Raw genomic sequence first — 23,256 nt, 5'->3', positions numbered from 1 at the left:
CGGTGTCTGCAGTTCCTTGTGTCTCTAACTTGGCATCATGTTCAGCATGCAGTGGGTCTAAAGGCCAGTTCCTGTGCTGTATTGTTTTATGTTCAATGCCACATGTCTCCACAACCATCAGGCTATTAAGCACCGCAACCTCCAAATAAGCTCCGAACTACATAGATTAGGTGGCATTATTTTTTGTCTTTGCACTATTATTGCTTGTTTGTGTGTGTGTGTGTGTGTGTATATACACGCGTGTGTGTGTGTATATATACACGCGTGTGTGTGTGTATATATACACGCGCGTGTGTGTGTGTATATATACACGTGTGTGTGTGTGTGTGTTTATTGCGGGTTTTACATGTTTCCAAGTCTGTTGTGCTGCTGCAATAAGAAGTTGATAGTTGTATTTTGGGGCATCAGACAGTGAAGCACCCTGCCTCTGCCCACTCCGGGCTGATGGGTGTGATCTTACCCAGCTTCCTTGGAGCTCAGCATCTTGGCCCAGATGAGGTCGGTGTCGATGGGCTCCTCGCGGGGGTTGGTGGAACTGACCTGCAGCATCAGGCTCTCGCACGGGGCACCGGTCAGGGTGGCGAGCCCCTCGATGGCCCGGCCGGCCTGCAGCGCAAAGTAGGAGCCGTGCAGCTTGGCCAGAGCCTTCTCGATCAACGCCACCCACAGCTGCTTCCTCTGCGCCTGTCACACACACCCGTTACAGCAACAACACGCCAAGCCTCACCAGCACTCAGACACAACACCATCCTGCATTTATGTAGTGCCTTTAGCGTCCTGCAGCATGACGCTGCGAGTTACAGTATCCTCTAACATCAATCTCTGTAATCTGTGCAACTACTGACCTACACATGGACATTGGGCACTCGTAACACGTGTTTACCCCAGTGTTTACCCCATCAAGGAATGTGGCGCAGCGGGTAGAGCTGCTGCCTCACAGCTCCAGAGATGCAGGTTCAATACCGTGGCGCTGATTGTGTGGAGTTTGCACCTTCTCCCCGTGACCGCTTGGGTTCGTCAAGCACGTGCTGGTTGGCTGCTGTAAATTGCAGCTGGTGTTCAGGTGAGATGGGGAAAGTTGATGGGAATGTGGGGAGAATACAGTAGATGGGGTGTAGGATTGGTGGACATGAACGCTTGGTGTGTCTTGGTGTGCCCTTCCGTGCTTTCTGTCTCCACAACCCAATGCTCTCAAACCAGCACCTGAATAAGGTTCAGGATAAACGTCACAGGTAATCATGTCAAGTGGAGATTATTGTCAGATGTACAAGTGCAGTGAGGTTCAATGCACATCTTGCTATTGTGTGCAGGAAGGAACTGCAGATACTGGTTTACACCGAAGATAGGCACAAAAAGCTGGAGTAACTCAGCAGGTCATGCAGTATCTATGGAGACAAGGGATAGGTGATGTGTCGGGTTCAGACCCTTCTTCAGGCCACATAAGGTATTTTAATCATTGTTAATCCACAAATGCCATTGTTGGGGTTTAAACACCATATAACATACAATGGAATGTCACTCCAACATGTCGAGGTACAAGAGGCTCGAGGGTCCTAGCCCCAGTCACCCTGCTCCTTTACTCTCTGGCTTTCCATTCCACTCCTCTTCTCTCCTATCTGACACCCTTTTGTCTCCTTTGTCACTTACTCCATCCATCTACCAATCCAATCCCCTCACCTGTATCCATCAATCACTTGCCAGGCTGGCACGCCCCCTCTCTTTTCCAGCTTTCTCCCCCCTTACTACAGTCTGAAGAAGGGTTCCAATCCAAAACGTCCATTGTCTATTCCTTCCAGATGCCACCTGACCCGCTGGGTTCTTTCAGTACTTTGTGTTGTGTTCAAGATCCCAGCTTCTGCAGTTCCATGTGTCTCCAAAGTCCCTCCCTTTCCTGATGGTTCATCCTGTGACTGGGCACTCGGGCAGTTGTGCCATAAACCAGCCGTGGAGAACACCTGCTTTAAGGGTGGACCAGTCTCACCCCAGACCCTCTCCTTCTCCCCTCTCCCATCAGGCAAGAAGTACAGAAGTGTGAAAACGCACACCTCCAGATTCAGCAACAGTTTCTTCCCAGCTGTCATCAGGCAACTGACCATCCTATCAACAACTAGAGAGCAGTCTTGAGCTACCATCTACCTCATTCGAGACCTTCGGACTTTGATCGGACTTTACTGGACTATCTTGCACTAAATATTATTCCTGTTATCCTGTACCTGTACACTGTGAAACTGTCCCTGTCACCACCGTGTGTCGCCAGCAATGGCTGCCTCGCCAACTCTCTGTCTGTCCCTTCCTTCTTTGTTGTTTTTTTAGTATGTGTTAAATGTATGTTTTTAGTGTTCTTTAGCTTGTTTTATGTGGGGGTTGGGGAGGGGGTTGGGGGAAATCTAATCTCTTTCTAATCTCTCTCCTCGATGGAGATGCACATTTTTTTCCATATCGTATTTCCGTCCGCACTGCGGCCTAACATGGAGGAGTTGGCGGCCTTTGCTGGAGACAGACTTCGAGAGCTCCACCGCGGGTGCCTGCGGACATTACATCGTGGAGCTCGCAATCCCTTTGCCAGGGATCGACATCTGAGCTCCAACTGCGGGTGCCTGCGGACTTTAACATAGTGGAGCTCGCGGTCTCTGGTCAGAGACAAACTTCGGGAACTCCAAACCACGGGAGCTTTGACCGCCCAGACCGCGGGAGCTACGATCGCCCCGATACGGGGGCCTCGATCGCCCCGAAGTGGGAGTTTTGACTGCCGGCTGCGGGAGTTATGATCGCCCCGACGGATGGTTCGACTGCCCCGACCGCCGGAGAAAAATGAGGGTAGAAGATTAGACTTTATTCCCTTCCATCACAGTGAGGAATGTGGGGAATCCGCTGTGGTGGATGTTTATGTTAACTTTTATGTAGTTATGTGTCTTGTTGCTTTTTTAGTATGGCAATTCGCATATCACTGTACCTTAATTGGTACACGTGACAATAAAAGACCTTTGAAACCTTTGGTCAGCTCGATTGTAATGATGTATAGTCTTTCCGCTGACTGGATATCATGCAACAAAAAGCTTTTCACTGTATCTTGGTACATGTGACTATAAACTAAACTGAACTAAACATTTTCACTGCCTCAGTCACCATGCACACTGTAAGCACTGCTCTCCCCTCTGTCACATCCCAGTCCATTGCTATTTCATCACCACACCAACCTTTCGGAACCAACTGGGAATCCATTACTGGTTCATAATTTAAACTATCTTGTCAGGTAAGTACAATTTATTTTACACTGCAAATCTAGCTTATTGCATGAAGCATAATAGTACACATGTGAAAATTAATGATACGATGTCCAACAGACATAATGCTGAGCTGTAAACCAACCACAAAATTGACATAGCAACAACCCTGGTAAGCATTACCGGGAGATAGCAGGCACGAGATCTCTCAGCTGATGGACCTGGTGTCACCTTGCAGGTACACCACGGCAGGGGTACCTCACACCTCTGTGTCAGAGCATCAGAGACCATGGTTCGAACCTGACCTGCTGTCTGTGTGGAGTTCTCCCTGTGACTGCGTGGGATTTTTCCGGGTGCTCCGGTTTCCTCACATCCCAAAGACATGTGGGTATGTGCGTTAATTGGCTTCTGTAAATTGCCCCTAGTGTGTAGGGAGTGGATGAGAATGTGGGATAACACAGAACTAATGTGAACGGGTGATCGATGGTCGGTGTGGATTTGGTGTTTTGAACGGCCTGTGTAGGTGCTGTATCTTTAAAACTAATGATACCTATACCATTCCATACCATCCCATAGCTATACCATTCCATACCATACAATTCCATGTCTGTACCATTCCATACAATTCTATATATCGCACATCTATATCATTGCATATCTATACCATTCCTAATCTATACCACTACAGATCTATACAGTCCCATGTATGTACCATAGCTTTCATCCTGGATCACATACTGTTGCACAAGACAGACGGAGGCAGCAGAGTTCTCTTACCTGAGAGAAGAGGAGGTAACCGTATTCATCGCAGGGCAGCATGTCATCCACCAGCACGGTTATCCATGTGCCGTCCTTGCACAGCCGTACCTGGTAGGCCCCCTCCAGGCAGAGGGCACGAGTGATCATCACCCTCTCCACCAGCTCGGGCCGTTCAGCCAGCACGGCCAGAGCACTCAGAAACCTGCAACGAGGCGAGAGCAGCCGTCACCAGCAGGCCCAGTGTGGGGACGAGACACATGGGCCACGTGATGCCGTGGCAAAGCGGGCTCAGTGAAATAAAGGGGAGAGCCGCTGCCTCACAGTGCCAGACACCCCAGATCGATCCTGATCTCGGGTGCTATTTGTGTGGAGTTTGCATGTTCTCCGTGTGACCGCGTGGGTGCACTGGTTTTCTCCCACATCCCGAGGATGTGCGGGTTTGAGGGTTAATTGGCTTTTGTAAAATGCCCCTAGTGTATAAGGAGTGGATGAGAAAGTGGAATAACACAGAACTAGTCCACTGATCGATGGTCGATGTGGACTTGATGGGCAGAGTGGCCTGTTCCCCTGCTGTTCATTCAATCAACCAAAGTCAGAAAACACTTGAAATAAGTTGGTCAGGCATTGTTGAAACTAAAGCAACAATTAAAAGTGAAACAAAGAAGTTCCCATTAAAAAACTTCCCCACATTTCTGATGCTGATTGGCCCAAACATTCCGTTTAAAAAAAATATGCTATATACATTTGAAGATTTTGTTTCAAAACTCAACCTAGCCACCCTCTCTCATGATTTGAATTCAGCATCAGTGGGGAGCTTTTGAAGTCAGGTGAAATTTCCCTTTCTGTAGGAATGGGAAGTGAACCAGGGGGAGAAGCACCCATTGTGCAGTGTCTGGGGAAGTGAGCCATGGCCAGGGGTAACGGACTATTCCCTCGTCCTCAGTTTGGGCTTGGCCTGGCCTCTACTCCCCGTACTGCCCCACACAGCGAGAGGACTAGTCCACCCATGTACCATGATTGTTTCATCACAGCCGACAAAGGCAGGACTTCCAATAACTTTCGCAGCATCCTGTTTAGTTCAGAGATGGAAACAGGCTTTTCAGCCCACCGAGTCCGCCACCGATCACTTGTTCACACTAGTTCTTTGTTATCCCATTTTCTCATTAGGTTTATGTTTATAATTGTAAAGTGTACCGAGCTACAGTGAAAACCTATGTTTTACATGCAATCCAATCAAATCAGATAATAGTAAACATAAATACAATGAAGCCAAACACTAATACAATAGGTAGGGCAAAGGAGAAGATACAGAGCGCAGAATATAGTTCACACTAGGGGCAATTTACAGAGGCCATTTACACGCATGTGGGAGGAAACCGGAGTTCCCGGAGGAAACACTCAATCACAGGGAGAACGTGCAAACTCCACACAGACAGCACCTGAGGTCGGGATCAAACCTGGGCCTCTGGTGCTGTGCCACCACTGTGTTGAGTCCGAATCTGTGCCTTCAGGCTGGAGGAATGGAACTGGGAGCTTTCCACTGCCTTTGCTCCAGTTGCCAGCAGAGTGTGGACACCTGTGGTATAGCCGGTGCTGGGAGAGGGCTCGAAGCTCAGCGTGACCTGCGCACACCTTTGTGAACTGTGAGCAACAAGGCAGAAGCCACCCGTGCCTGAGCATGAGTGGGTTGCACGGTGCAGCCACGCTGCCGCACACTCTGCCCAGGCACCTCCACACTCACCAGCAGTTGCCCAGCAGCCCCTGTGAGATGTCGGAGGGTCGCGGCGTCCTGAAGATGGACCACTTGACGTTGCGGTCTTTGAAAGTGGTGCAGTTGATCTCATGGGGCCGTAGCCACTGCTTCACCCGCTGCTGCACGCTGTCTCCGTCAGGGAAGCCCACCGACTGCGGGCCCGGCGGAAAGCTGTCGTCCACAAAATTCACATGGTTCTGAAAGAGAGCACAGGGTCGTCACTGATTGATTGGTTCAGCATGGACCCTTCGGCCCACCGCATCCACGCTGACCCCCTCGATCACCCGTTCACACTAGTCCCATGTTATCCCACTTTCTTAATCACTCCCTACACAACAGGGACAATTTTCAGAGGGCAATTAACGTACAAAACCGCATATCTTTGTGATGCGGGATGAAACCGGAGTACATGGAGGAAACCTACACGCACAGGAAGAATGTGCAAACTCCACATAGACAGCAAACAAGGTCAGGATTGAACCACGTGCCTCCGGTGCTGAGGCAGCGGCTCAACCTGCTGTGCCACTTTGGCACGTTAATAGGAAATAGATAACAATCAAAAACAATGTCGAGAGACAAGTGTTTAATTATCACCAGGATCAGATCAATGAAATTCTGACTTGCTGCAACTTTACAGGCAGATTAAATGTAACAACTCAACAATAAATATACAATAAATAAATTAGCAATGATGCAAGGTAAACCAAACCGTGGAAGCCACAGTACACAGTTCCACCTTAGTGCAAGAGTTGGTGCTGAGGTGCGGTGGTGATTGACCTTGTGCAGTGTTCAACAGCCTGAAGGTTGCTGGTAAGGAGCTGTACTTAAACCTGGAGTCCATGCCTCCCAGACTCTTGTACCTTCTTCCCGACCTTAGTTTAGTTTAGTTTAGTTTAGTTTAGTTTAGTTTATTGTCACGTGTACCGAGGTAGAGTGAAAAGCTTTTTTTGTGGTGTGCTATCCTGTCAGTAGAAAGATTACACTTGATTACAATCAAGCCGTCCACAGTGTACAGATACAGGATAAAGGGAATAACATTTAGTGCAAGGTAAAGTCCAATTAAAGACAGCTGAGGGTCTCCGATCAGGTCGATGGGAGGTCAGGACCACTCTCTAGTTGGTGAGAGGATAGAATCTATCTGCCTTGCTTTAGCACCCTGCTTTAGCAGCGAGTGGCCAGGGTGGTGTGGGTCTTTGATGACATAGATGACTTCTTGAGGCAGTGCTTCTTGTAGATCCCGTGACAGACTGGGCAATGTCCAGCACCCTCTGCAGCCTCCGTTCTTGGGCATTGGGCACTTTCTCCCAACATCTCGACAGGAAGTTTAAGGGAGACGTGCAGGGCTGGATTTTGTTTACACACTGAGTGGTGGGTGACTGGAGTGTGCTCCTAGGGGTGGTGGCGGCCGAAGATAAGATAGTACTGTTGAAAGGATTTTTATTCAGACATATGAACAGGCAGGGAATAGAGGGATATGGACATGTGCTGGCAGATGAGTTCACTTAATTTGGCATCATGTTCAGCACAAAGAGACTGTTCCTGTGCTGCACTGTTCTACATTTTATATTTGCGTTAATTATTATTCAATCATTATTGCCTCAAAAAAGCACCAATAGCTCCATACCACCACCCTGCCATACTCTCATCTTGCTACCACCATCAGGAAGAAGGTACAGGAGCCTGCAAAACCGTGACTACGAGGTTCAAGAACAGCTTCTTCCCAGCAACTATCAAGCTCTTGAACACCGCACAACCCTAACCTCAGCAACTATGAACGTCTATGGACAGTGTCTTTCATTGAACCACAGACTTTGGTCATTTTTTATTAGCATTACAATTATTAATTTATTGATCTTCCTGAAAATGATTATACATTATGTGTGTTGCGTTTATGTATTGCGGTCCTGTTAAGCTGCTGCAAGAAAGAATTTCAGTGTTCTGTATACACATTTGGCCCTGCCCCCCACCCCTACAATCAGTCTGAAGAAGGGTCCTGACCACGGCAGCTGATGCGCACCTATTTCTCCTCCCTCATATTTCACCCCTCTTCTATCCTTATCTCACATTTTTCACTTCTGGCCTTTGTGCAAATATCTCCCAATCAAAACCCCTCTCACCTGAATTCACATCACTTGCCTGGCTTTATCCTACCCCCAGCTCTCTTAGAGCTTTCTCCCCCCCTACCACAATCAGTTTGAAGAAGGGGTCCGACTCTATCCATGTTCTCCAGAGATGCCGCTGAGTTACTCTAGCACTTTGTGTCTTTTTCGGTTTTAATTTAGCCGCAAACGATGTTTCTTTAAGGAATATGATGAAGCACAACTAAAGGCTCAGGCAGCAGGAGCCTGCAAGCCAGGCACCCATGTGTTGGGCGTGAAACTGATGACACAGCACCCATTAACTGCCAGGAATGCACTAAATGAGGTGCAGTCCTAAAAAGCAAGAACATCAATTACATTACAAGAAATGTGTTATTGAGGTGTAAATTCTCCAAATACAACATTAATCAGCTCAAAGTCTTCAAACAAGATGGATTTAGGGGTATAATATTAATTTAGAACAGCAGACAGGAAAACCTCAGCAACTTTAACACTTGAGTAAAAGTTACACTGAACATAGAACAGGCCGTTTGGCCCACAATGTCTGTGCTAAGCATGATGCCAAGACCAACTCTTATCTGCCCTCTTGTCTCTGCCTTTTCCAATCTGGGTAAAAGCTTCTGACCGGCTACTCTTTCTGTGACTCTCACAACTTTATAGGTGAGTGGGGCAAAGTTTAAAGGAGATGTGTGGGGCAAGTTTTTTTTTTACACAGAAGGTGTTGGGTTCCTGTCTTTCACTCCTCGTTAAAAAGTACAATCTCTTGGGGAGAGGTAAATTTGCACCGTCTCACAGAATAGGAAGGAATATTAGGGTTCAGGAGGTTTTTTCAGAGAAGGAAGAACATTTAATGATTTGCCAAAGACTTAGGTTTGTTAAACAGCAAATCATGCTAGACTACTGAAGAGCTCAGTGTTTTAGTATTTCCCCATGCACCCTTTTCATTTCTTCACAAGTAAGGAGCAGAGGAAGGAGCCACACCTCACTGCCAAGAACCATGACTGAAGGTTTTCCTTCCTGCACAGCCAGAGTGATTTGCCTTTCGTACTGATAATGAGAGCCATGTACACACAAATTGAATCGCTGGGGGTCAGAGTGCAAAGTGGATCCCAATAAATCTGTCCACTTGAGGATGAGGCTGATCCAAACTGCGTTACATCACAGTTCTACGCTGCACAAAGGAGTGCTCGAGACAGCCAGCGGTCCTGAAGCCAACAGCATTGGGTTCCAGAACACGACACATCAGCGAGGGGCAGGAGATGGATGACTACCCTGGGAACATGAGGATCTGCAGGCGCTGGACTCTTGAGCAAAACACAAAGTGCTGGAGGAACTCAGCAGGTCAGGCAGCATCTGTGGAGGGGATGTTTCAAGTCGCCAGTCCATTCCTGTCAAGATGCTGCCTGACCCGCTGAGTTGCTCCAGCAATTTGTGTTTTGGACTATCATGCGCTTCTGCTTCTTACTGAATACAACTATCAACAGCTTTTGATTCCATTCCCAGGAATTGGTAATAAATGTTTTAAAACCATCACTCTGCTAGCTACACACAAAAAGCTGGAGTAACTCGGCGGGACAGGCAGCACCTCCGGAGAGAAGGAATGGGTAACGTTTCGGGTCGAGACCCTTAAGAAGCATCTCGACCCAAAACGTCACCCATTCCTTCTCTCCAGAGATGCAGCCTGTCCCGCCGTGTTACTCCAGCTTTTTGTGGCTATCTTCGATTTAAACCAGCATCTGCAGTTCCTTCTTACACTGGTAGCTAGGTTTGTGTGAGCTGTGATGGGCAATGATGAGAGTGGCCAGCAGAGGGGGCTGCCTGCCACATACAGGCTGATCCCCAGGTTACAAATGCCCAATTTATGGACACCCAGAAATATGAATAAGCTCCCACAATATTATTAAATTCAAACTCCAATGCACAAACACACATTCGTCCCCACAAATGTGAGAACTAGTTTCCTCTCTCCCCCCCCCCCCCCTTGTATATGTCCTTTCCATCAGTCTGACTTTGATGCATTTGTTGCAACCCTGTGGAGGTGTGTTCTATGATGTGGGTTGTGCAGTCTGTGTTGGTGAGGCCGCGTGTGACGGCAAGGCCTGCCCTGGAGAGGCACACGGAGGACAGCATGGACAGGGGAAAGGCCCTGCGGCAGGTCAGATGCAGAGGCATCCAGCAATCTCTAGCTCCCACATCCCAAAAACGTGTAGGTTGGCAAGCTAAATGGCCTCTATAAATTCCCTAGTGTGCAGGGAGTGGATGAGAAAATGGGTTAACAAAGAACTATGTGAGCGGGTGATGGATGGTCAGCGTGGACTCAGTGGGCTGAAGGCCTGTTTCCGTGCTGTATCTTTCAATTAATTCAATCAAAACCAGTTATATTGAGTGGGAACCACTTTCTGCTGACATTCGGTCATTACTGATGCTGCCAGGTCAGATCAATCACGTCTGTGCCAATAAAGAGCGGAGACAACTGTAGCGAGTTACTGTTGCTGCTGTCTCCCCCGCTGCTGAGGGCAGCCTCAAAGCACAGGAACGGGCACCATGGGTCACTCGCTGACCGGTGGCCGTCCCGCCAGGGCAGCAGGTGACAGGGCTTCTGTGCCCAGCAACGGCCCGTGGCAGACCTGCCACCCGCACCTGTTGGACGCTGTCAGTGAACTGAGGTCTTCACTGGAAGGTCACACCTTTAGCCAGTTGTTCTCAGCGGCTAGACTCTCACAAAAAAAGTCCCCCAGTCTTGTCCTTCAGGGCATATCATCCTTGCCCGAGCAGCTCCCTGTGTGCCAGTCCCTGAAACTGCCCAGCAAGATGCTGCTGCGGAGGAGGATTTCTAACGCAGGTCCCTGTCTCTGGGCAGAAGTCTTCACCGGGAGGAGATGGGGATTCCGAGCCTTCCTGCCCCATACATGTTTCTCAGAGAATCAGGAATAGGCCCTTCGACCTACCGAGCCCGTACTGACCAGCAATCATCCATTTACATGGATAGGTGTTGTCCTGGATCGGGACCCTTCTTCAGACTCATGGTTGGGGGGGGGGGGGGGGAGGGAGAGGTGGAAGAAAGATGAACACAGTGTAATACCTACAATCTGTCTGAAGAAGGGTCCCGACCGAAAATGGCACCTGTCCATATTTGACCAGAGATGCTGCCAGAGCCGCTGAGTTACTCCGGCACTTTGTGTCTGTTTTTGAACCCTCGCATCAGCAGTTCATTCTAACCACCCATTTACACTTTTTTCTCCCCATGCTCTCATCAATTCTCCCAGATTCTACCCCTCACCTACACATTATGGACAATTTACAGAGGCCAATTAGCCTGTCAACCCGCACGTCTTTGGGATGTGGGAGGAAACTGGAGCACCTGAGGTCATAGAAAGAACATGCAAACTCCACACAGACAGCACCTGAGGTGCAGACAGAACCCAGGTCCCTGGCGCTGTGAGGCAGCAGCTCTGTCCATTGCGCCATTGTGCCGCACTGTGGACTGACTGAAGCAAAGTGCCATCTCAATTAGGGGGGAAAAGGCAACTTAAAGCAACATGACGGAGGTAATAATCGGTCTGGTCAACGAACAGGTAATTGAATTTTTATTTCAGATTTACAACAATTGGCTTTACTCGAATTTCATGCCATAACCATGACAAAGATGATTATAATGCAAGGATAAATAAAGGTCAGAATAATTTTGACAAAATCTCAGCTGTCATGAGTGCAGTTCTGAATATTTCCTTCACAGGCTAGGGAAGTCTCGGCAGAATACAAACCACCACTCTCAGACATCAGTAAAATGGCTCTGACATTCTGACAAACTGGTTTATCATTCCTTGAGTGTTCTCCATAAATTGAAGGGTATAATAGAGACGTTTAAGAGGCTTTTAGGTATATGCAGTGAATGGAAGTATATTGAGATTAGTGTAACATGGCATCATGTTTGGCAAATGCATTGTGGGCTGAAGGGCCTGTTCCTATGAACTACTGTGTCGGAAGGAATTGCAGAAGAGGGTGTATATCAAAGTTTGACACAAAGTGCTGGAGTTACTCAGCGGGTCAGGCAGCATCTCTGCAGAAAACGAACAGGACATGTTTCGGATCGGAGCCCTTCTTTAGTTTGAAAGTAGAGGTGGGGGGGGGGGGGGGATAAACTGGAGGTGTGGAAAGGCCACAATAAGTCAGGGCTGTACTGTTCTGTGTTCTATTACAGATGGAGCAGGAGCTCCCTACGAGGCCCTTGGGGGTCGGTTCTGTCGCCCAATGAGTCGCGGCCTAAACTGCATATAAATCACCTTATGAGACATTGAGAGTTAATCTTTCGTTCTTCTAACCTCTAGCAGACCCAGACCCAGTCTGTGGATACATGGAACTGCAGCAGCTGGTTTACAAAAAAAGACATAAGGTGCTGGAGCAACTCAGCGGGTCAGGCAGCGGCTGGGGATTCCAGTCCCTCCACACATGCTGCCTGACCTGCTGAGTTCCCCCGTCACTTTGCGTTTTGCTCACTAATTTGCTCAATGTAAACTAAGACATTCCGTTAGTTTTGCTAATTATCTTGCTGAAGAATAGAGAGGCCGAGACCTAGGGCCGTTCAGCTCCCTCCCCTCACTCTCGGCAATAGGCAGAGCTCTGCGATATAAAGGGATTGTTTCAGTGAGGGCTCTTTCAGTCTAACGATTCCCAATTAGCAAGAACAAACGTCTTGATGGCAAATGCCTTGGGCAACCATGCTGCCTTCTGCACTGTGGCTCCAGCCCGTTTCATTTCTCTCTGTGGCCGTCTCTGCTCTCAGCTACGCTCTGATACAACTTCACAGCTTTCTGTCACGATAGGAAATCCCAGAAACATCCTGTGTAAATGCGGGCAAAGACCAGCCGCCCTGTGGTACAAGGAACTGCAGATGCTGGTTGACAAATAAAGCTGTTCTGTGATGTTCAGTTATCCAACACGGGTAAAGCAGTGACGTGCTCAGAGAGCACACCCCCAAAACTGCAGGTGGGAGGGGCAGGAAGGAACCGCGAGCCACATTATCATGGGATATGCAGGGAATGGAGGGGTCTGGATTATGTGCAGGCATCATAGAAACATAGAAAATAGGTGCAGGAGTAGGCCATTTGGCCCTTCGAGCTTGCACCACCATTCAATATGATCATGGCTGATCATCCAACTCAGTATCCTGTACCTGCCTTCTCTCCATACCCCATGATCCCTTTAGCCACAAGGGCCACATCTAACTCCCTCTTAAATATAGCCAATGAACTGGCCTCAACTACATTCTGAGGCAGAGAATTCCAGAGATTCACCAATCTCTGTGTAAATTTTTTTTTCTCATCTCGGTCCTAAAAGATTTCCCCTTTATCCTTAAACTGTGACCCCCCTTGTTCTGGACTTCCCCAACATGGGAACAATCTTCCTGCATCTAGCCTGGCCAACCCCTTAAGAATTTTGTAAGTTTCTATAAGATCCCCCCTCAATCTTCTAAATTCTAGCGAGTACAAGCCGAGTCTATCCAGTCTTTCTTCATATGAAAGTCCTGACATCCCATCATGTTCAGCAGTCATTATGGGCCGAAGGGCCTGTTCCTATGCTGTACTATAGATAGACCCACAAAGTTGGAGTAATTCAGCGGCACAGGCAGCATCTCTGGAGAGAAGGAAGGGGTGACGTTTCGAGTCGGTATGAAGGAGTGGAGCTTTAATGAGATTGTGCTGTGAGAGGAGGTTGTGTCCTTTCTGGGATTGGGAGTTCAGCCGAGAGAGTCTTGAATGTGAATTATGCCGAGTAAATGTTGGGCTTTGCATGTTCATCAATAACAACAGTGACCGGTGCGGTGGTGGACACGGCACAACATCTTTAATACAGCAAAACATCACAACGCCTTCTCGGGAGGTAGCAACAACAACACAGCGTCTCCTTGTTCTTCGTCAAGGAGGACCCGAAGGGAGGAGTTCAGTTTTCCAATTCCAACATAACTTGATGCTGGAACCTAAAGAAGGTAAGATGGTTGTGTTGGATACTGGTCATCCCAGTTCCAAGGCATCACTGCAGGGTCCCGTGGGGAAGTGTCCCAGACCCCACTGTCCTCAGCTGCTTCACAGATGATCTACTTTCCCCTGTATGGTCAGAAGCCTTGATGTTTGCTGAAGATTGCACAATATTAAAGTCAATCGCAGCTGCTAAGGAACTGAAGCAGTTCATGGCTGCACACAGTAAGACCAGGGCAACATTCAGGCGTGGGCAGACACAAAATGCTGGAGCAACTCAGCGGGACAGGCAGCATCTCTGGAGAGAAGGAATAGGCGACGTTTCGGCTCGAGACCTTCTTCAGACCCTTCTCAACCCGAAACGTCACCCATTCCTTCTCTCCAGAGATGCTGCCTGTCCTGCTGAGTTACTTCAGCTTTTTGTGTCTATCTTTGGTTTAAACCAGCATCTGCAGTTCCTTCCTACACATTCTGTACTGTACTATGTTCTACCGACCGTCTTTCTTAAAATTTATATGAGCAAAATCTCCCGCAAAACAACTAATCAGCTGAATGTTTTGGGTTGGGACCCTTCTTCAGTGATTGTGGTGGGGGGAGAAAGCTGGAAGGGAAGTGGGGACAGGACAAAGCTTGATAATTTACCAATCCTCTTACTTGGCAGGGGAGAATCAGAGTTCATTCACCTCTTTACAGCTGGTTTATAAGCCACTGGTCAGACCGCATTTGGAGTATTGTGAGCAGTTTTGAGCCCCATATCTGAGGAGGAATGTGCTGGCATTCGAGAGGGCCGAGAGGAGGTTGATGAGAATGATCCCAGGAATGATTGTGTTAACATATGATGAGCGTTTAACGGCACAGAGCCTGTACTCGCTGGAGTTTAGAAGGATGAGGGGAATTTCTTTAGTCAGAGGGTGGTGAATCTGTGGTATTCATTGCGACAGACGGCTGTGGAGGCCAAGTCAGTGGATATTTTTACGACGGAGATTGACAGATTTTTGATTAGTAAAGGGTGTCAGGGGTTATGGGACAAAGGTAGGAGAATGGGATTGGGAGGTATGACAGATCAGCCATGATTGCATGACGGAATAGACTTGATGGGCTGAATGGCCTAATTCTGCTCCTAGAACTTATGAACAACAGTAAGTCATGGAGGAACTCAGCGAGGCAGGCAGTATCTATGGAGGGAATGGACAGGCAATGTTTGAGGCCAGGACAATTCTTCAGACTGAATGTAGTGCGGGGGGAGGGGGGGGAGTAGTAAGCTGGAAAAGAGGGGTATGAGTGGGACAAAGCCTGGCACAAGTGATAGGTGGATACAGGTGAGAGGGAGATGTGTGATTGTCACGTACTCCACCATTTGCCAATGGTTAAAGATGAGGGAGACAGAAGAGTGTCCAGATAAGGAGGGGAGAGTAGGAGTGAAAAGCTGGAGGGAGGGATGTGGGTGGAAGGAGGCAGGAGGGGAGGAAAAAGTGGAGATAAAAGAGAAATGGGATACTCGGGATGGGAGATGAGTGTACGTAGGAGGAAAAAGGAGCAGGGCGACTGGGGCGTAAAACAGTGAGGTAATCACATCAGGTTTTGAGAGTGTTATGCAGAGCGAGATTCAGCGAGATTCAGCCCTGAATGCAGAGTGCTGCAAGCAGCCCTATAGATTTTAATTCATCTTACATGAGCATGATCTGTGGTACAGCTTGTCACAAACATTGATTATTTATCAGTTTCCTGGTTAGGGCGCTTGCTGATAGCCTTTGTGCATTTATCATGCAATGATAAATGCCCCAAGTCCCTTCAAGACAACGCCTCATTACAACAAATATTGTTAAGTCTGCAAAGAGGCACTCGCCTGCTCTGAAACGTATGAATTATATGCCCGGCAGACTTTGAACGCAGATAACCTTGGCACAATTTGTTTGTGTTTATTCAAATGCTGAGAGGGAATAGTCTGTAAAATTGAGCTGCGATTATCAAGCTGTCCACTCGCTGGGCACTTTGCCACGGACTGCCCGCTCCGAATTTCTTACGGACCTTCAGAAAGGTGTTACTGTGACCAGAATGAGCAACGTTATGTTTATTGCAAAGCATTGTCATCTCCACAATAGTTGGAGACCATTCAGCCCGATATGCTCACACTGATGCTCGATATGCCCGATATGCTCACACCGATATGCTCACACTTCAAAACTTTCAGATTACTATTTAATGGTGTTAAGTTGGGAAAAGGGGAAGTACAACGGGATCTGGGGGTCCTTGTTCATCAAGTCAATGAAAGTAAGCATGCAGGTACAGCAGGCAGTGAAGAAAGCGAATGGCAAGTTGGCCTTTATATCAAGAGGAGTCGAGCATAGGGGCAAAGAGGTCCTTCTGCAGTTGTACAGGGCCCTAGTGAGACCACACCTGGAGTATTGTGTGCAGTTTTGGTCCCCTAATTTGAGGAAGGACATTCTTGCTATTGAGGGAGTGCAGCGTAGGTTTACAAGGTTAATTCCCGGGATGGCGGGACTGTCATATGCTGAGAGAATGGAGCAGCTGGACTTGCATACTCTCATTTAGAAGGATGAGAGGATATCTTATTGAAACATAAGATTATTAAGGGTTTGGACACGCTAGAGGCAGGAAACATCTTCCCGATGTTGGGGGTCCAGAACCAGGGGCCACAGTTTAAGAATAAGGGGTAAACCATTTAGAATGGAGACGAGGAAACACTTTTTCCCCACAGAGTTGTGAGTCTGTGGAATTCTCTGCCTCAGAGGGCGGCGGAGGCCGGTTCTCTGGATACTTTCAAGAGAGAGCTAGATGGGGCTCTTAAAGATAACGGAGTCAGGGACATATGGGGAGAAGGCAGGAACGGGGTACTGATTGGGGATGATCATCCATGATCACATTGAATGGCGGTGCTGGCTAGAAGGGCCGAATGGCCTACTCCTGCACCTTTTGTCTATTGGTTACACACCAGGGCAACTCTCTTGTTCCACTGGCCGGCCTGTTCGCCTCAGAAGTGTAATGTCCCTCCACCGGGATTCCCTGCTGAAGTGCCACTATAGAAGCTGCCTCCCAGCGTTTCTGCAGGCAGTCTACTTCAGAATCAGTGGGTGCTACTATAACAACATGTAGAATAACATTTGGACAGATAAATGGATAGGAAAGGTTTAATGGGATATGAGCCTAAAACAGGCAAATGAGACTAGTTAAGATGATCTCCAATCTACCTCATGGGAGACCTTTGAACTATCTTTAATCAGACATTATCTTGCACTAAATGTTGTATCCTTTATCAGTACACTGTGGATGGCTTGACTGGATATCAGTACATTGTGGATGGCTAGCCTTTTTGTTGACTGGAAAGCAAGCAACAAAAAGTTTTTCACTGTACCTCGGTACATGTGACAATAATAAAAACTCGATAGGGTGCCTTGGTCAGCATGGACGAGATGGGCGAAGGGCCTGTTTCCATGCTGACCATGCTTTGTGGCAGACAATGAGGTAAAATTTCTCTCCTCTCATTTAGATTTCCCTTCCCTTTATTTTACACCCATAACCTTTTATCCTCAACCCCTCCATCAAAGTAAATAGCCCACTTTCCACTCTGTCCATGGAGGATAAATGTGAGGTTATCCATTTTGGTGGCAAAAACAGGAAAGCAGACTATTGGTGGCCGACTAGGAAAAGGGGAGATGCAGCGAGACCTGGGTGTCATGGTACACCAGTCATTGAAAGTAGGCATGCAGGTGCAGCAGGCAGTGAAGAAAGCAAATGGTATGTTAGCTTTCATAGCAAAAGGATTTGAGTATAGGAGCAGGGAGGTTCTACTGCAGTTGTACAGGGTCTTGGTGAGACCACACCTGGAGTATTGCGTACAGTTTTGGTCTCCAAATCTGAGGAAGGACATTATTGCCCTAGAGGGAGTGCAGAGAAGGTTCACCAGACTGATTCCTGGGATGTCAGGACTGTCTTATGAAGAAAGACTGGATAGACTTGGTTTATACTCTCTAGAATTTAGGAGATTGAGAGGGGATCTTATAGAAACTTATAAAATTCTTAAGGGGTTGGACAGGCTAGATGCAGGAAGATTGCTCCCGATGTTGGGGAAGTCCAGGACAAGGGGTCACAGCTTAAGGATAAGGGGGAAATCCTTTAAAACCGAGATGAGAAGAACTTTTTTCACACAGAGAGTGGTGAATCTCTGGAACTCTCTGCCACAGAGGGTAGTCGAGGCCAGTTCATTGGCTATATTTAAGAGGGAGTTAGATGTGGCCCTTGTGGCTAAGGGGATCAGAGGGTATGGAGAGAAGGCAGGTACGGGATACTGAGTTGGATGATCAGTCATGATCATATTGAATGGCGGTGCAGGCTCGGGGCCGAATGGCCTACTCCTGCACCTAATTTCTATGTTTCTATGTCCAGCCATTCTTTGACTAATATTTTTTAAATCAAATCTTCTCTCATCCTTCTCTGCAAAGAAAACTCCCATCCTCTAACTTTTGAGAGTGGTCGAGTTATGTGGCTAAGAAATGTGACAGGGAAAGGGTGTCAGCAGTTATGGGGAGAAAGCAGGAGAATGGGGTTAGGAGTGGAAGATAGATCAGTCATGCTTGAATGGTGGAGTAGACTTGATGGGCCAAATGGCCTAATTCTGCTCCCATCCCCCATGAAAGCAAACCCCACCTGTCCACTCGCTTCCCAGAACTACACAGTCCTCACTGCAGGCAACACCCTGGTTAATCCCCTCTGCCCTCTCTCCTCTGCAACACATCCTGCCTACAGACAGCGTCCAGAACTGCACACACTACTCCAAGTGCAACCTGACAAGTGTGTTTCAAAGATGCAGCGTAGAAACCCAACTTTTATATTCTGTGCCTCGACCTACTTAGGCAAGCATGCAGTATGCCTTCTTCACCACCTTATTGACCTATGTTGCTGCTTTCAAGGAGCCATGGACTTGAACTCGAGGTTAGTCTGTTCCTAACCTACCATTCACTGCATATGTCCTACCCTTTACTTGACTCCCTAAATCCTGTAACTGCAGTCCCTCAGCCAGGAACTATTCTTTCCTGGGTCCTCTCGAATGTCTGCTAAGGTGAGGAGACCACGATTGAGGACAATATTCCAGTTGAGGTTCGACCTCTCATTCTTCTCAACTCAGCAGAGTTCAAGTCTGCAGTTTCTAGTCTTAAACCCACTCTCCCACGAACCAATCTGGGCAGCACTCTCTCCATCGCAAGTATTTTACTTCAGTTAAGTCCTGCCCTTGTGCACTCTGCAGGAAGGAGCTACTGAATTGTTAGTGAACTGCTTTAATAAACTTGTTACGTAAATCAAATTAGCCCTGGATTATGTTGTCCCAAGGCACGATGGGAGCAGTTCAGACTCGCGCTAAGCTGCTTTGATCCTCTGCATTGAGTTTGCAGATCTCAGCATACTCAGCTAGTGCGAGGCTAAAGTTACCACATCGTCCCTGAACACATTTCGGGAGTATATGCAAGCGTTAGGTCATTCAGAAGAATAAGCAGAAATAGGTGGAAGTTTACCGCAATGCAAACTGATGAAAACAGACAAACAGCGGGAGGCACAAGGACGGGCTGAGGCTGGCAACACAAAGTGCTGCAGGAACTCAGTAAGGCATCATCCGTGGAGGGAATGGACAGGCGACGTTTCAGGTCAGGACCTTTCTACTAAAATGGGGACAACGATGGGACCTGGTCGTTGCTGATATTGTCTGATGGGACAGGTCTGAGAACCACACGACACACAAATTAGGAGCGGAAGTCTAGTCAGTCTCTTGGGCTCCACTTTTCAATAATCTGAGTGTGCTCTCGACTCCACATCACTACGGTAACCTCTTGCTTCTCAAAGGGGTAATAAGGGATCTAATTCTGCCTTAAAAATATTCAAAGAGTCTGCTTCCACTATTGTTTCAGGAAGATTATTCCAGAGACTCGACTCTGAGAGACATTTTCATTTTATCTCTCTTACATGGGTGAGCTTTTATTTTTGAACAGCGATCGTGGTGAGAGAAGTGATTAACTGTACCTGACTGTTGCTAAAGCAAATTTATGATGTTAGCGAAGCACCTACAGCACGATAATGGAGGTTAAAATTGTATCCACTACAATATCTCCTCAAGGTATGTCGACTTTGAAGTACTACTCCTACTTCCGACGGGAGTATTTCAGGCCCTCTCTCACTGTTTCCCCTCTGTGATTCCTGCTACTCTCCTGCTCGTCAACCATCTTCTGAGTTTGAAGAAGGGTCCTGATCTGAAGCGTCGCCTGTCATTCCCTCTACAGATACTGCCTGACCTGTTGAGTTACTCCAGCACTTTGCATCATGTAGCACTGGTTAGACCATAGAACAGTACAGCACTGGAACAGGACCACAAGGCCCACAATGCCTATACTGAACATGATGCCAAGGCAAACTCTTATCTGCCTGCACATGATCAATATCCCTCCTTTCCATATCCAAGTGCCTATTCAAATGTCTCTTAAATATCAGTGTTGTATCAGCTTCGACCTCCACCCCTGGCATCATGTTCCAGGCACCCACCACCACCCTCTAAAGCAGGCATCATTCTGGCAAACCTTCTCTGCACCATCTCCAAAGCTTCAAAATCCTTCCTGTAATGGGATGTCCAGAACTGCACACAATATTCCAAATGAGGTCTAACCAAAGTCCTATAAGGTTGTATTTGACATTCGGTCATTTTTAATTGGCTTTTTTGTTCATCTTTGACTCATCGAGAAGTGTTAAAGTGGCTCAGTGGTAACACTCTTGCCTCTGAATCAGATTGTGGGTTGCAACCTGCCAGGACAGTGCTGAGGCAGTGCTGTGCTCTCACAGGAGACAGTTGTAGGCTGAGACATTGGAGACTCCATGACATTTCCTCCCTCCAAAGCTGCAAAACCAGCCATCCTGTCCTCAGATAGACTGGCCACACAAAGCAGGAGCATTTGAACAACATGACTGAAGGGTTTGAAGCTATTTCTTAGACGCGTTAGCTCTTTGTTCCAATATCACTGCTTCTTCATCGTCAGATTAGATTTGCCCATTATTCGTTTTCAAGTTGGAGCGGGTAACAGTAATTCCAGAGTTGTCTCCAAGGACTGTTATGCAGACCAATACAAAACAGTGGAGCACTAAAACAAAGGTGAAAGTTGAAGCATTGAAACAAATGCAAGGCAGGTGTTTGATAGAAGCTCTTCTCCCACTCCCCAGCAATTTTATTCCTTCCTCAACAATTACCAACAGTTACCTATATGCCATCTTTACCTTGGCACGAACATTGAAGTCTCCAGTTTTAAGTAATATATCCCCCTATTCACCCCTCTTTCCTGATCCTCCTCTCCATTTAGGTGAGCACGCATTTCTCACACTATCCCACCTCTTCCCGCCCCACACCCCATCCCACTCTGTCTCCTGATGTGACTCCCTTTAGCCTCCTTTTCACCTCTAGCCTTTGTCACTTACTCTACCTATCTGCCAATCAACCCCCCCGTTGCCTGCATCCACCTATCACTCGCCAGCCTTAATCCCACTCCCACCTCTTTCACAGCATTCTCCCCTCCTACTCCATCAGTCTGAGGAAGGGTCCTGATCCAAAATGTTGTCTGTCCATTCCCTCCACAGATGCTGCCTGACCCACTGAGTTCTGCCAGCAGTTTGTGCTTTGCATCTCCAGTTTCTTGTATCTCATTTTACCCTGGCCATGCTTATTTACATTAAACTCCAACATTCATTAATAAAAGTTGAATCCATATTCCTCCTTTTCCCTCATCAGTGTTCCCTTACACAGCTTTGCCTTTAGCTGCGCCTACTCTAGCATTTAAAGCACTCCTCACTTCTCTTTGGTCCAAGCATGGTGGGGGGCTTCAATCACCTTGCCCAATTGTATGCTGTTCCTCCCCTCAACTTATTTTCTCCAATTTTCCTCATATAAAGCATGTTTTCAGGCAAGTGCTGGTTCCCATCAACTCTCCCACCACTCTACTGGATTATTATAATCAATCTAATCCTCTTCCATAGTGTGATCTTCCACATGAAAGACACTCACTAAGTTCAGGGTCAAAAGAAACTCACCTTTTGACTCCCTGAGAAGTTTAATGTAGAATATTTATGTAGGAGGACTTTAGAATCCAATCCACCCATGATGGGAATCAATCTTCCTAATAACATCTTCAATGATTGTCTTATTATAGATTTTTGTCACTGTTTTTTAGAATATTATTATTGATTCACAGCAATTGATTGCAACAAAGCAGACATTGATTCAATAATAGAACTCATGAATTGAATCGTGATTTAACTGTTTAATACATTCCCTGAACAGCTTTTAGAAGGGGAGTATTTAAAATGTTTTGTGATGAACAATTTGATTGTTTGCTGGATCTGCCCAAAGCTGGCTGTATGCAGACTCTAATCAATCTCAACCTCAACCAAAAAAACCCTCCGGAATGCATTAGCAACTTTTCCTGACGGATGCAAGGATGGAATTCAGGCTCCAAAATCAGTGTGGCCGGGCAGGATCAGTGCTCTCAACGCATGTTTAGTTTAGAGACACAGCATGGAAACATGCCCTTCGGCCCACAGAGACACACACTCCCCATTCACACAAGTTCTATGTTATCCATCTTTCTCATCTAGTCCCTACATATTTTACAGCAGCCAATTAACCTCCAAACCTGCACGTCTTTACAATGTGGGAAGAAACCAGAGCATTGGCAGGAAAGGTAGGTGGTCACAGGACGAATGTGCAAACTCCACAGATATTGCCCGAAGTCAGGAAGGAACCCGGGGCTCTGGCGCTGTGAGGCAGTGGCTCTACCAGCCTAACCACTGTGCCGCACATTAAGTATTGGAGTGTGGTGGTTTCACTAGCAATCCAGAGTCAGTAAATTCAAATCCCACTGTGGCGGGTGGCGAAACTAGATTAAATTAATTTATTGATTTGCAGTCTGCCTACAGAACGATCCTGCCTGTAAATTATGCCAGACTGTCATAAATGTTGTTATGGAAAACAAAAATACGGCAATAAATATAAAATGTGAGCAACAAACAGGCCAGGAGATCTGTAGCAGATGTGGAATGGTGCTGACACACCTCCACATGCTGGAGGGAGCCACCAAGTTACCACATGAGCTCCAAAGCCCACCCATGCTGGCGAGGGGATACTGAGATGAATCTGCCGTCGTCAGAAACAACCGAGGATTGAATGAACTGCTTCAGGAACTGCTCTTACATCACCACAGGCAAGTCATGAGTGCCGACCCACTGGTCCAACACACATACACAGGCTACTTCAGACACTTGTGTAGCATACCGATACATTTCAATGTAGTGTGGGTATATATGTGTTCATGCATGCGTTTGTGATACAAGTGGTGAGATTTAAAGAAAGTGCAAGAGCAAAGAGCTCGATTTGTTTACTGCCTAATCAATCTAGTTTGGCA

General features: G+C 47.3%; 1 protein-coding gene across 5 annotated transcripts in view; it reads right to left on the bottom strand.

The window, feature by feature from the left end:
- Positions 1–23,256, bottom strand: part of capn15 (calpain 15) — a 164,514-nt gene that overhangs the window by 14,146 nt on the left and 127,112 nt on the right. For all 5 annotated transcript variants that reach the window (XM_033040633.1, XM_033040630.1, XM_033040631.1 and 2 more), the window contains 3 exons: positions 5,725–5,933; positions 4,002–4,185; positions 461–684 (listed from right to left, as the gene is read on the bottom strand). In XM_033040633.1, the coding sequence (XP_032896524.1) occupies positions 461–684; positions 4,002–4,185; positions 5,725–5,933 (617 nt within the window). The remainder of the gene's footprint in view (positions 1–460; positions 685–4,001; positions 4,186–5,724; positions 5,934–23,256) is intronic.

Source organism: Amblyraja radiata, chromosome 22, assembly GCF_010909765.2.
Source record: "Amblyraja radiata isolate CabotCenter1 chromosome 22, sAmbRad1.1.pri, whole genome shotgun sequence".
Lineage (NCBI taxonomy): Eukaryota > Metazoa > Chordata > Chondrichthyes > Rajiformes > Rajidae > Amblyraja > Amblyraja radiata.
The sequence above is the reverse complement of the archived record's forward strand: the minus strand, read 5'-3'. Positions and strand labels throughout refer to the sequence as shown.